The sequence below is a fragment of the Oenanthe melanoleuca genome, chromosome Z, assembly GCF_029582105.1.
Source record: "Oenanthe melanoleuca isolate GR-GAL-2019-014 chromosome Z, OMel1.0, whole genome shotgun sequence".
NCBI lineage: Eukaryota > Metazoa > Chordata > Aves > Passeriformes > Muscicapidae > Oenanthe > Oenanthe melanoleuca.
In genome coordinates, this window is record NC_079362.1 from 32,700,946 (window position 1) to 32,713,137 (window position 12,192).

General features: G+C 45.6%; 1 protein-coding gene across 1 annotated transcript; it reads left to right on the top strand.

The window, feature by feature from the left end:
• LOC130264958 (transcription factor JunD-like) lies at positions 1-1,745 on the top strand. The gene has a single exon (XM_056513652.1). It carries the CDS (start codon positions 1-3, stop codon positions 1,657-1,659), a length of 1,659 nt encoding a protein of 552 aa, XP_056369627.1. The 3' UTR covers positions 1,660-1,745.
• Positions 1,746-12,192: the final 10,447 nt, after the last annotated feature.

A 12,192-nucleotide genomic window follows, 5' to 3' on the forward strand; every position in this document is an offset into this window, starting at 1 on the left:
ATGGCCCCGAGGAACACCCCCGTTCCTGGCCGAAGGCCCCGGCACTGCCCTGTTTGCCACACCGCAGTCGCGGGGCGAGTTTCCGAGGGGGAGGAGCAGCGCGGGTTCCCCACGGACACCCCACCGGGAAGCCGTTCCGCGCAAGCCCGGCGGGCGGGGGAAGGAGCGGGCGGGGGAGACCGGCGGCGGCAGCAGGGAGGCGGCGACGGCGGGGCGGGCAGCGGGCCCGGGGCGTGGCGCGGGTCCGGCGGCGCCGGGAGGCGGCTCAGTCCCCGCTGCCAGCCGAGGGCGGCCGGCCCCGCGGAGCAGCCGCCCAGCCCGGCCCGCCCCGCGCCGGAGCCGCCGCCGGCCGGCGAGGGCGGCAGCATGAGCGGCGGGCGTAGCGGGCGATCCGCCGTGAAGATGGAGGCGCCGTTTTACCCCGAGGAAGGACTGGAGCTGCTGCCCGACTTCGTGCCGCTGCCGGGTTTCGGTACCGCCGGCGGACCCGGAGCCGATGCGGCGGCGGGGCAGAAGCTGCTGCTGGGCGCTGGGAAGAAGCGGGACCTGCCGGCTGCCGCCCCCGCGCCGCTCCCCGGGCCCTTCGCCCTTCGCCCGCCCGCCGGCGCCCGCGGCAGCGCGGCCGCTCTGCGCTTGCTGCCGCCGCCGCCCGCCGCCGCCGCCGCCCCGCCGCCCACCGCGGGCTCCGCGGAGACGGGCAGCGGCGGCGGGGCGGCGGCGGCCCGCGGCGGCCCGGAGGCCGCGCTGGGGTCGGCTGCGGAGCTGCCGCTGCTGAAGCTGCCGCCGGCCGCCGACCTGGAGCAGCTGCTGATCCAGGGGGGCGCGGGGCTGGGCGCCGGCAGCCCGGGGCCGACGGCACCCGGGGCGGGGAGCGGCGGGGCGGCGGCGGCGGGGCCGTTCCTCTACCGGCAGCCGGTGACGCAGGAACAGGAGGGTTTCGCCGACGGCTTCGTCAAGGCCCTGGCCGACCTGCACAAGCAGAACCAGCTCCTGGCGGCGCCGCCGCCGCTCTCCGCGCCGGGACCCTGCTGCACCGCCCGCCCGGGGCCACCGGGAGCCCCCGCCGCTGCCGCCGCCGACCCTCCGGCCGTCTACACCAACTTGAGCGGCTTCAACCCCGCGGGGCCGCTGAGCCCCTCGGGCAGCGCCTACCCCTCCGCCTCCGCCCCGCCGCCGGGCCTGGCCTTCGGGGCGGCGGGTCTGGGCAGCGGGCGGCTGCCGCCGGCGCGGGCCCTGGAGGAGCCGCAGACGGTGCCCGAGGTGCCGCCGTCGGCGGGCGGGGAGGGCGGCAGCAGCGCGCCGACGCCGCCGTCGCTGTCGCCGCTGGACGCGGAGAGCCAGGAGCGGCTGAAGGCAGAGCGCAAGCGGCTGCGAAACCGCATCGCCGCCTCCAAGTGCCGCCGGCGGAAGCTGGAGCGCATCGCCCGGTTGGAGGAGAAGGTGAAGGCGCTCAAGGGGCAGAACGCCGAGCTGGCCGCCACCGCCAACCTCCTCCGCGCCCAGGTCACCCAGCTGCAGGGTCGCGTCCGCAGCCACCTCTCCTCTGGCTGCCACATCAACGCCGCCGGGCATCCTCCTCCTCCTCCTCACGCCGCCGCCCCGCCGCGGGAGACTCCCCCCGAGGCGGCCGCCGCCGCGCCGGAGACCAGCGCCTGCTGAGGAGGGACACCGCCGGCCCCGGCCCGCCCGGGGGCACCGCGGGGCCAAGGTGCGCGCCTGCCGCCGCCATTCTGCCATTATTATTATTTTTATTATTATTAATTATTATTATTAATTATTATTATTAATATTATTTATTTGCGCCCGGAGAAGGCGTTGTTTTTTTTTTTTTTTCGCGGGAGCCGGGTGTTGCTAAGCGTTTCCAGAGTTCTGTCGATGTCGCACTCAGCAGCGAGGGTCTCCGTGGGTGGTTCTGGGGCAGGTGGTTGTTAATTTTTCAGTGAAGTACTTGAGGTCTGTAGAGATTTCCGAAAATAAGAAAATTACTGTTTACAGAAAGATTCAACTTTATTTTCATGGGGGATATAAAACGTGTGTTTCCTAATACACCTTACTGAACTGTATAGCAATGGATAAGCTTTTCAAACTTAAAAAAAAAAATAGCCAGAATCGTTTTTGAAAAGATGTGCGTGTATATATATATATTTAAAACATAATATGGCTATGTATATTTTCTTGGTATTGATAAAGAACCTTTTTTAAAATACTGTCTTTCTCTAGAGCTTTAATTTGCCATTGAGAGTTATGACAGCTGTGTGGGTGCTCTTGCACTTGCATGGCTTTGATTTTCAAATCGAACCCTGGAGGGAAATGATTTTTGTTGTAAATCTTAAGCAGATTGAAATGCATTGCTGACTCAGTCATAGGAAAATAGTTTTCTAAACCTGTATGCTCCACATTTCTTGTGCCAGTGCAAACTTGGGGCATTGATAGTTATTTATTGAAACTTGAACACTTTTTGGACGTTGCCTAGACCTTATTTTTCTAGATAACACGTTAGTAGAGAAAATGGTTACTTTGGCAAAAAGAGCTTTACTTTTTTTTTTCCTTCACTGTGTACATTCCAGTAGTGTGTGCTCTTTCCACAGTATAGTAACAATTCAGTGCTATACAGAAAAGGGCTCAGATTTGGGGTGGGTTAGCTGTAAAGGTGATACTTCCATTGTATTCTGTTTGAATAAATCACAGAAATATTATGGAGAACTAGATTTATTTTTCAGCAGAAATCTGTATATCTTGCTTCTTGGTCTACTTTGTTCTGAAGAAACTTTCTGCAATACTCTATAGACAGAGTCAATGCTAGAACGTGATTTTTTTTCTGATCGGGGAAGAATTGGTGTGATTTATTTCTTTGTCGAGAATTTATTAGTAGGAGAGTATAGCAAAGGAACTGTTTCTTCTGATTAGACATAATCCTCAATAAGTTTTTGACAGCTTTGGGTCCCGTGCTCGGTGCCGAGCCCTGCGGCAGCGGCGCGGGGGGTCCGTCCGGCGGGGACACCGCCCGCTCGGTGGTGGCCGCCTGGCCACCAGCCCCGCCGTGCGGGGGCCGCGGGCCGGCCCTGCCGTGCGGGGAGGAAGGCAGGGCTTCTCCTGAGCAGATCCAGCTGCAGTGTGGGGCCCGCTTCCCTCGCTGAAACTGTGCTAAAAACTCTGCTTGAACTCAGAGGCAAATCTTTCATGGGGATACGTGTGTGTGCCAGCTGGTGAAAAAAAGGGGTAATCGTATGAGGAGCCAAGAGGGCACAGACATCTCTACGTGTACAGCAATTGCTCAGATCTGTTAAAGCCGCTCAGGAGCTGGTAAACATCTCTTACCTCTTCTGAAGGCTACAGCTGATGATTTGAAATCCAATAAGAATGGGATAGACTCACGGTTTTTCATGCTTTTATTGGGGATATGTGAGTACTATCTGTTCAGAAAGTGGGGCTGCCGCAATCGAGTGTATGAGCTTTTCCTTTTAGTGCACAGTCTTTCCTGGCACATGTATGAAATTATATGAGAGTGCGTAGCTGAGATGGCTCCGAGGATATTTCTTTTCTTAATGCATATGCAAATTAGGTAGAAGCCATATTAATCATTGTATAACTGTTTGATCATGTCACCAGAGCCTTTTTGTTGGTTGAAGTGATTGCCTGTAACAGTACATTCTGCTGTTAGAAATACTAATGAGCAGAAAAAAAAAATACTTTGATCTTAACAAAGGTTTAAAGACATCTTAGGGGCATTCTGAACCATACTGCATACGATCTGTAGCACAGCCTGTTATATAATAACTGGATGAAAAATATGGTTTTTACTTTGGTAGTCATCACCCATCTGCAAAGATGCTTCAAGTCTGGAGAAACTGATAAAAAACTTCTTTCCCCCCACACTTAACACTTCTCCCTAGTGAGAGAGGTAATGCTGCCTGGTAGATGTGAGATACTTTACTGCATATGTAATGAGGCGGGGATTTTTTTAGGAAATCCTGGAAAAAACTGTAAAGAATTACAGGGGCAAACACCTCTACTTTGGTCCTTGTCTTTGTAAATGAGTGTAGAGCTAGGTAACAATCTTGTGGTAGAACACAGGACAATGATAAATGCAGCTGTGCAATACTTCTTCTTTACTTACTTCATAATTTCTGTTCATAATAAATTAGCAATATGCAAGTGACATGGGGGATCTGTAAGGCACGGGAAATCACTGCAGTTCCCATTCCCAGACACAGGCAAGGCTCTAGTGGGCTATAACAGGGTTATAATGAGCTCTCCTTTTCAGCATGGTGATGTTAAAGCTGAAAACCACCCCACCTTACCTCACCTGAGTTTGAACTTTCTGCAGGATTAGTCTTGCACCCGGCATCTCAAAGACCTCGTGTGGTAACTTCTTTGATAGCCTGCTTTCTGTTCTAGCTGACACCTGTTCAGTGGTAGAAGTGGTGACAGGCCAGCTCTCTTACCCTGATGACTGATGAGAGATTACTAGTGAGGCTGGCAGCCCCAGCTCTCTGCCAGAGGCTACTATTCTGGTAGTGGAGTTGTCCAAAAGAAATGTGTTTTCTGTAGAGTGATCAGTTACCTTGATAAATACCTTTTTAAATCTGGCATTTAGGCTTAGAAACATGATCTAATACTGACATGACCAAAATTTGAAGATAGTGTTGTAGTGGTTGGATTTTTTTTCCTGCTTGGACTGGTTCTGCTTGAGATTGCTTCATTTTTTGCAGATATTTTAGTGAAAAGCCTAAGCACCTAACACTTTAAACTAATATAAGAGAACTCAGGAGTACTCCCCTGCTGCAGCTGTCAGATTTGATTGTTCCTGTCTTCTAAAATGTATCAATACTCTAACTTTTAGCCCTGCAGTGTTCCTAAATATTTAAATATAGCTTCTCTATTTTGTCTGCCTTTTTTCTTCAGGTTGTTGTTAAATGTGTGTGTGTTTTAGGTTTTGGTTTTCTGCCAAAAACTTTGGTCACTGTGAGATGTTAAAAGATAGATACTTGGTGAAAATTTTTCAGACTGTTTCTATGATTTGCATCCATGTAGCTCCTTTTCAGTAACTCCAAGCAAGTTGGCTGTGTGTTACTGTAAGGAAAAAAAAAAGAAAAACAAAAACAAAAACCAACCAAAACCCCTCAAAAACAAAACCTCCAAAAAACAAACAAAAAAATTAAACCCCCAAAATATGTTCAGTTATGTTTACTGTTAGCTCAGCGTTTTTTAGCATTTTTCTTCATCCTTCAAATCTTCATGCTTTGTTATACTTGTGCACACTGTTTGCTAGTCCTTGCAAAGACTCAGGCTATGTGACTTGATTTGCAGGCTGCTCTCATGTCCTTCCTATCTGGTTTTCATCCCAGATGTGGACCCATGACAAATAAACATCCCTCTTTGTTTCTTTGCCCCAGGTGTAAACTGCTAATAGAGACTAAATAGTCTCCTTCTTTGTCTGTTTTGGTTGCTGGATGCTTGCTCCTGTGCACATCTCATTTTTTGCCCAGCAATTTTTGAATGTGCTTGAACCAGCATCTTGGTTTAGATGTGAAGTGCCTTCTTATTTAGGTGCTACAGCAAGAGTTTAATTCATATACGGCTTTGATTTATTTGAATTTTTTTCAGATCTTTTCTGTCTTGGTATGTAGGAGGGGGAATATTTTCTGTAAGAGAAGACTTGTTCATTCCTTCCTTGGGCTGAGGGTGGAGCCCCCATCAGATCTGCCCCTGTTTGATGTGAGTGCAAGGAAGCCACTCTGATAACTCTGACTCAAATGATGCCATTGCTAGGAAAGTTGATTGGTTTGGTCTCCAATGTTGTGCAGTCTGTTGGAATCACAAGGTCTCCAGACAGGTCCAGGCAGCTGGTGAGTTGTTCTTAAAACTTTTACTGTGATTCCAGGTTGAGCCCATTTGCTATGCTTAGAGAGCCTTTCCAAAAGCAAATACTTTGTATACTTTGAAAAGCATAGGTGATAAGCATGATAAGTCCTGATCGTGGTGAGGAGTGATTCTTGTGGTGGTGGTCATGTTTTCTGTTGTAAGACTTTGATGGTCTCCAAAAGGTAAATATCTCAACATATCTGGACTCTTCACTGTGCATCAGTAGTCACTACTGACTGTCATGCACTGAAATCAGTGGTGGCTCTAGAAAAGTTCTCTGTTATCTTGGCTTATATTTATGTCTTTACAAAAGGAAGAGTCATGAGGCATCCTTCATTGCTTTAAATATCTGATTGACTCTCTGTTGTATCTTTGACAAAAGAGTGACCTGCCCAGGTTAAGCCCTGAGGCATTTTTCAGTTTCTGGCTGTTGAAGTGGAAATTTATTTGGCAACTAATTTTTAATCAGTTGTATAAGTCATTGATGCTTCCCAAAATACTGAATAGTATTGTTTGATAGTGTCTGAAGTACAGGTGTGTGCCACGTGCATTACTAGTTGTGCTGAAAATAGTATCTTGGCTGCCATAACTGGAATCATAACTATTTGAATCCAGCAGTTTCTTAGAGAAAATTTTTCTATATCTGAGATTAATATGCAAGAGAAAAAAAGCCATCTACTTGCAATATAAGTCATTCTTTGGTGCATTTTATGTGTCCTGCTTCTGGAGTGCAAGTTAAAAAAGGAAAAGCAATGAGTTACATTTTCACTTATTCATATGTGCAGCTGTAACTACTGCTGGATAATTTTGCTCTTTCCTTACTTGATTCTTCAAGTTTCTATGTTTAGCAAGTAGACAAATTGGAGTATGACATATATTTGATTTGCACAAAACCATTTCCATTTTTCCAGGGTTTTTTTTTTAAGTTTTACTGTAAGAATGAGTGTTGAGAATTCTTAACCTTTTTTGATGCTTGTTGGTCACTTCTTTTGATCACTGCTCTCTGTAGTGACTGCTCATCTTCCAGTAGAGGTGGACCATAAAGTCTGTCAGGGATTCACCTCTTTCAGTATTTGTTAAGACCTGTATCAGAAGGAAAATATCTTTGACAGAAAGCTTTCACACTGCATAATGATCCTGCAAATGTTAACTCATCCTTCTCACACCACAGTCACTTGTGGAGTTGCATCAGGGTGTAGTGTATCTGATGGAGAATGATAAATGTTCCTGTGACAAAGTGCAGAATCTAAAGTTTGTAAGAAACTTGTTAATCTTGCTGCATGTGGTGCAACTTTACTGTGAAGGTGTTGAATTAAATCTGAATACATGGAGACTTAGGCCTTTACAGTACATTATGGGAGACAAGAAGTTTTAGTAATTCATAATTACTCCTCTTCAGTGTTTCAGAGATCAGTCCCTTTTTATCCTGTTTCAGAGATCTGTCTCTTTTTATCCTATGAAGTGTCTTGCAGCTGTTTGTACTGTGAAACTTCTCTCTTCATAACGACTCAGTAGCTTGGAGGCGGGACAGAAGCAACTTCTCCATGAACTGGTCATGTGTGACAAGCTAAATGTAGGTTTCTGAGAAATGCTGCAACAGTGAGTGCACAGTGGAGAATCTTCTGGTTTTTATGTGTTGCTAGAAGAGTCTAGAAATGTATACACATAAATCATAATGAGAGTAGCTTTCTGAGGCACCATCCTGTTGCCTTGCTATGGGCATTGATCCTTGCTGTTTGCTTTAGTCTGGGAGCACTTTTTCCTAAGCTGTTGCATACCTAAGGTTTACTTTCTGCATCAACATAGTCACAAAACAGATCTCTCCTCGGATCTTGAAGGAATTGGCTTCATAGGAGTCAATCAGAAGCCTTGCTCTATTTGTCTTTGAAGGTCCTACTGGGGAAACAGTGGTGGAGAGGAAGGAAGCCAGTTTAGAATCAGTATCTTCACACCAGAGCTGTGTATTGAAATGCAACTTTGGGTTGAATAGTCTTGACAAAAGTGTGCTGCTGATGTAAAAACTCTGAATCTTGATCTTGTGTCTGCAGGGGACATGAGTTCTTGTGCTGGAGTGCTACTTGGGCGGTGTCCTCTCAAGTCAGTGAGGACTAAGTGAAGAAACAGCAAATCCAGCCTTTATGAACTAATTCTTCTGAAGCACAGATACCTGCAAATGCATGTCAAGGTGTTGAGCACAGACACCAGCATGCATAGAGAAGGGGATGGCCAAAGGAAGGAACTGTGATTTTCTTAGCTGCAACAGTACACGGTGGGGTTTCTCATATGCTTTTGTTGTGGTCAAATTCTTCCAGAAGAAGATTAAGCTGCATTTCTGTGTGTGATCATAAGATGATTTTTGTAGATTTCCAGTCAAATTGGAGGACTGTCAAGCCTTGCAATGCTAAATTAGCACAAAAAGAGAACTTATTTTGAAGTCACTTTTAGCCTTAATATTATCTGAAGTGCTGCAGTTCATGTATGTTTACTATAAGGCGAAATGTTGATTATCATAATTAATATTTTAAAGGAGTCACCCTAAATAATTACTTATGTGATATTTGCTTTTTTTTGTCTACTATCAAAAAGTCTCTATCCATAGCATAGCTAGCTGTGAATTGAGTTTTGCTCTCAATTTCTAGCACTAGTAACAAACAGGGTCTGCAATAGTTTAAGGAGTAAATGTTCTGGCTAAATATTCTGGCTAAAGAATGAGATTTCCGTAGGAATGCTTTGAAATGATGGTTGGGTTTGAAGCCTTGAAGATATGACCAGTTCACTGTGTACTAATACAATGCTCAATTCTGATATTTAGCACACTGCTGATAGCCTTTGCTACTGCTTTTACTTACTGCTTAAGAACTAAGTATGGGTGGAATTATAAGTCACCTAAATAGGGTCCATGCAGTCTGGAGAGGTGTCTTGCTGGAGATCAGTAACAGACTACCATTCCATACACGGGGAGGAAAAAATCTTTGGTTGCAGTCTCTGTTTTGGTTTTACAAGTCCAATTACTTTTTTAGATTGAGTCCTGTTTTACCTCAAAATTTATTTGAGTGAATTTGAAAACCTTTCTGATGAGTACCTTTAAGCATGTCTTGCAACTGTTCAGTTACAATCAGTGGTTGTACAACTGTGGTATTACTTCTCTCATAGATCAAGAGAGCTGAAACTGTTAAGAGTCTGGCTTCTCACTGCATCCCTGTTCTTAAACAATGGACTGAACAGGTGAAAAATTATGGCCCATAGCTTGAACTCTGAGGAGCTGCTTGATGCCATTTTCTTGTCCCCTTCAGAGAGCTTCCCATTGCCTCAGGGGATGTGTCCCCCTCCTGTCTCATATAGAAAATTGACCTTTAAGAACTAACAGTTTTAAAATAACTAACTGACTAACTGAAGATAGTCTTCTGGTACACGCTGAGTAATTTGAAAGATAACGTATTGAACTTGACAATCTTTCCCACACCTCTGTTTCGTAAATCTTCAGATTTTCTTGTAAGGCAGGACATGAGCAATAGAGTAGTGTTGAATAAAGTTAGTATGCTCTTCCAGAGAGGGTGTTTTGGATAGTCTCCTTCTTTTTCCCTAGTAACAATCAAGCAATCAAAAGAGAGCAGTAAAAGATACCTATCTATAACTTGCTGTTCTTCTCAAGTAGAGACAGAGTTTGAATTCTGGGATTTTTCCAACTTTAACCATTCTGTCTTTTAACATCCTTCATGAGAAGGTGACAGAAATAGTGAGGAAATATTGTTAGGGAGTTAAATGTTCTTGTTATATCTGATGTCACGTAAGTTATGGCCGTAAGTAGCTAGGACACCTATTTATGGTCTGCAAGATGAAACTTCAGAACAGGGATTCCTAAAATGCTGCCCCAGTGTTTTTATCAATCCAAACCAGTGCCAGTTACTAGAATGGAATTGTAGATCCTTGTGATTTTTGACAGTGTGCACCCTACCAGTGAAATCACTACACAAGCCGGTATGTCCATGTGGTATGATACCACTTTCCCAGCCGGCCAATGGTGTCTAATAAAGTGTACATATTTATTCCTTTCCTCACTGGTGATAGTTAAGAGATGATTGTTGACTTTACCAGCACCAGGAAGGAGAAAAAGAAAATAAATCCAAGGAAAAAGTAATATTTATCTCTGAAACAGTATTTAATGGAATATTTATTTTATGTTTAAGTGGCAGATAATTAAGACTGCTCTTCAGAATGCTTTTTAACTTACTTTGTTTTGTTATTACTGCATAAGTGTCTTCTAAAGGTCTCATCTTTGGAGACTGTGCTCCTCCCTGCTTGGCCTGATGACTAGTGATTTCACACTTACACTTATTTATTTAAAGCCATGGCAACCACCATACTGAAATGTCACAAAGTAAAGCCCAGCTCTGCATGCTGGCTGGTGATGCAAAGGTCTGCTCTCTAATAAAATGCAGCCCATGAAGGATGAGCTCCAAAAGGCAGCTACGCCCTGTCTTCAAGCATTTGCTCTAATTTCAAGGCTTTGCCATGTGGTGTTGCTCAATGTGCAGCAAAACAAGTTCTTGCGAGCCCCTTGAGCATTCCTCCGCATGTAACAGATTAAATATTCAGGCTTCGTTACCTCTCCCACCCGCCCCCCAAGAAAAAACAAAGTCAAACCAAGCCAAAACCCACAGAATCAAAACCAAACCTGGAACAAAAGGTCCAGCACAAGTGTATATTGGAGAATTGTTTTGCTTTGTTGCGAAGTGCGTTAATTACAGAGACGCTTAGTGCAGTTCTGACATGTGAGCCATCAAACTAAACACTCCCAACAGCGATTTTGCTTTGGTTGTGCTTTGCTACTTTGTACAGGACAAAGGGAAGGGAGTAAATGTTGCAATATACTATTGTGCAATTCCTGACTTTTAAATAGAAAATGATAGGCAAGTCTGCATAGGCCTTTTGCACACCAAAATTTAGCCACTGAATTTTGCCACTCCCACTCTTCCTAATAAGGAACGGGTATACTGGCTTCTTAAGGTGAAAAGGAGAGAAGGGGGAGAAGGGTAGAGAGATTAAGAGGTGGCAGTACCAGGGATTTTCTGCTGTGAAGGGCCCTGAGCCTCCTTGGCCTTAAAACTCACTCTGTTAGGTTACCTCTAGTTGGTGATATCTGAAGGTAATTCTTAGACTCCCTATGCAGCATCTTACCAGGAAAGGCAGCTGGGTCTGTATTGCTGAATAAGTCTTTTGGTGAAGTAGTTCTTCAGCTTCCTGTGTTTTTCCATCTGTGGAGTTGTAGCACATTCTTCCAGTTTCTCTTTCCTGCAGTGGCTCATATAAAATTGGCTTGTTCCTGCAGTTTCTGCCCACACTGAAAAATCTTCCTGAGGTTTGGGGGACTGCACATGTGCCCTCACTGTGTGCTGCTTGTGATGGCTAGTCTTGTATGACTCAAAAGAGATCCCCTTAGAAAGGAGTAGCTCCAGTTAGGTGCAGACTGGGAAAGATGAAATTTATCATTCTTTGTGCAGTATGACTTTCTGTCATTTCAACAGAGGAACTGATTCTCATCAGATAAAGGAGAGCTCTTGGGCAATAGGACCCAGCTTTGAAAACCCTTGGTGGTTTCTGGTTCTTACTGAGCTTCTGTGAATGCAGAAGACGTTTAATGATTTGCATTACTATAATCACAGTACTTTGCAAGGTCATGGGCTGGGGCTTCTGGTAGTCTCACGCAAGTTCTGTGGTCCTTACTGGGATTCATACCACATGCTGATTAATAAGGGAATAAGAATAAGGGACTTCCTGCACAGGGCAAGAATCCCCTCCTTGCTATGTCACCACCAGCATCTCCAAGCTCTCTCTCTGTCCAAAAGAAGTGTGAGCAATCTGCTGTTTCCTACAGTTCTTCAATCCAAACTGGTTCTTTGTAAGCCTTGAGGCGTGGCGCTGAAACTTTCTCCTTCGGGGTGGCTCTTCAAAATGAAAGGTAGAAGCAGAGCAGTTCAAACTGGGCTTGGCTCTTCCAGCAGCTTATATGCAACTAGGTGGTGGGTGGGTGTCTGCCTACATCCTTTCTTGTGTTTTTTAATTTGTGTTTGTGTGTACCTTCTTATTCTGCCTTACTAAGTTAGCTGGCACAGAGGAAGCCTCTGAGAAACCCCTTAAGAATCTCTGCTTTTGGTAGAATTTTATAAAATTGCAGCATGTGAATAGATTAAAAAAAAAACCCAATGAAACAAAACAAAAACAAAAATAAATAACAAAACCAAAAAAACACCCACACAAAAGCAACCCAAAAGAGACAACAGAACAAATAACTCTGTATGGATATCGTGGACCTTTTTAAACCTGATT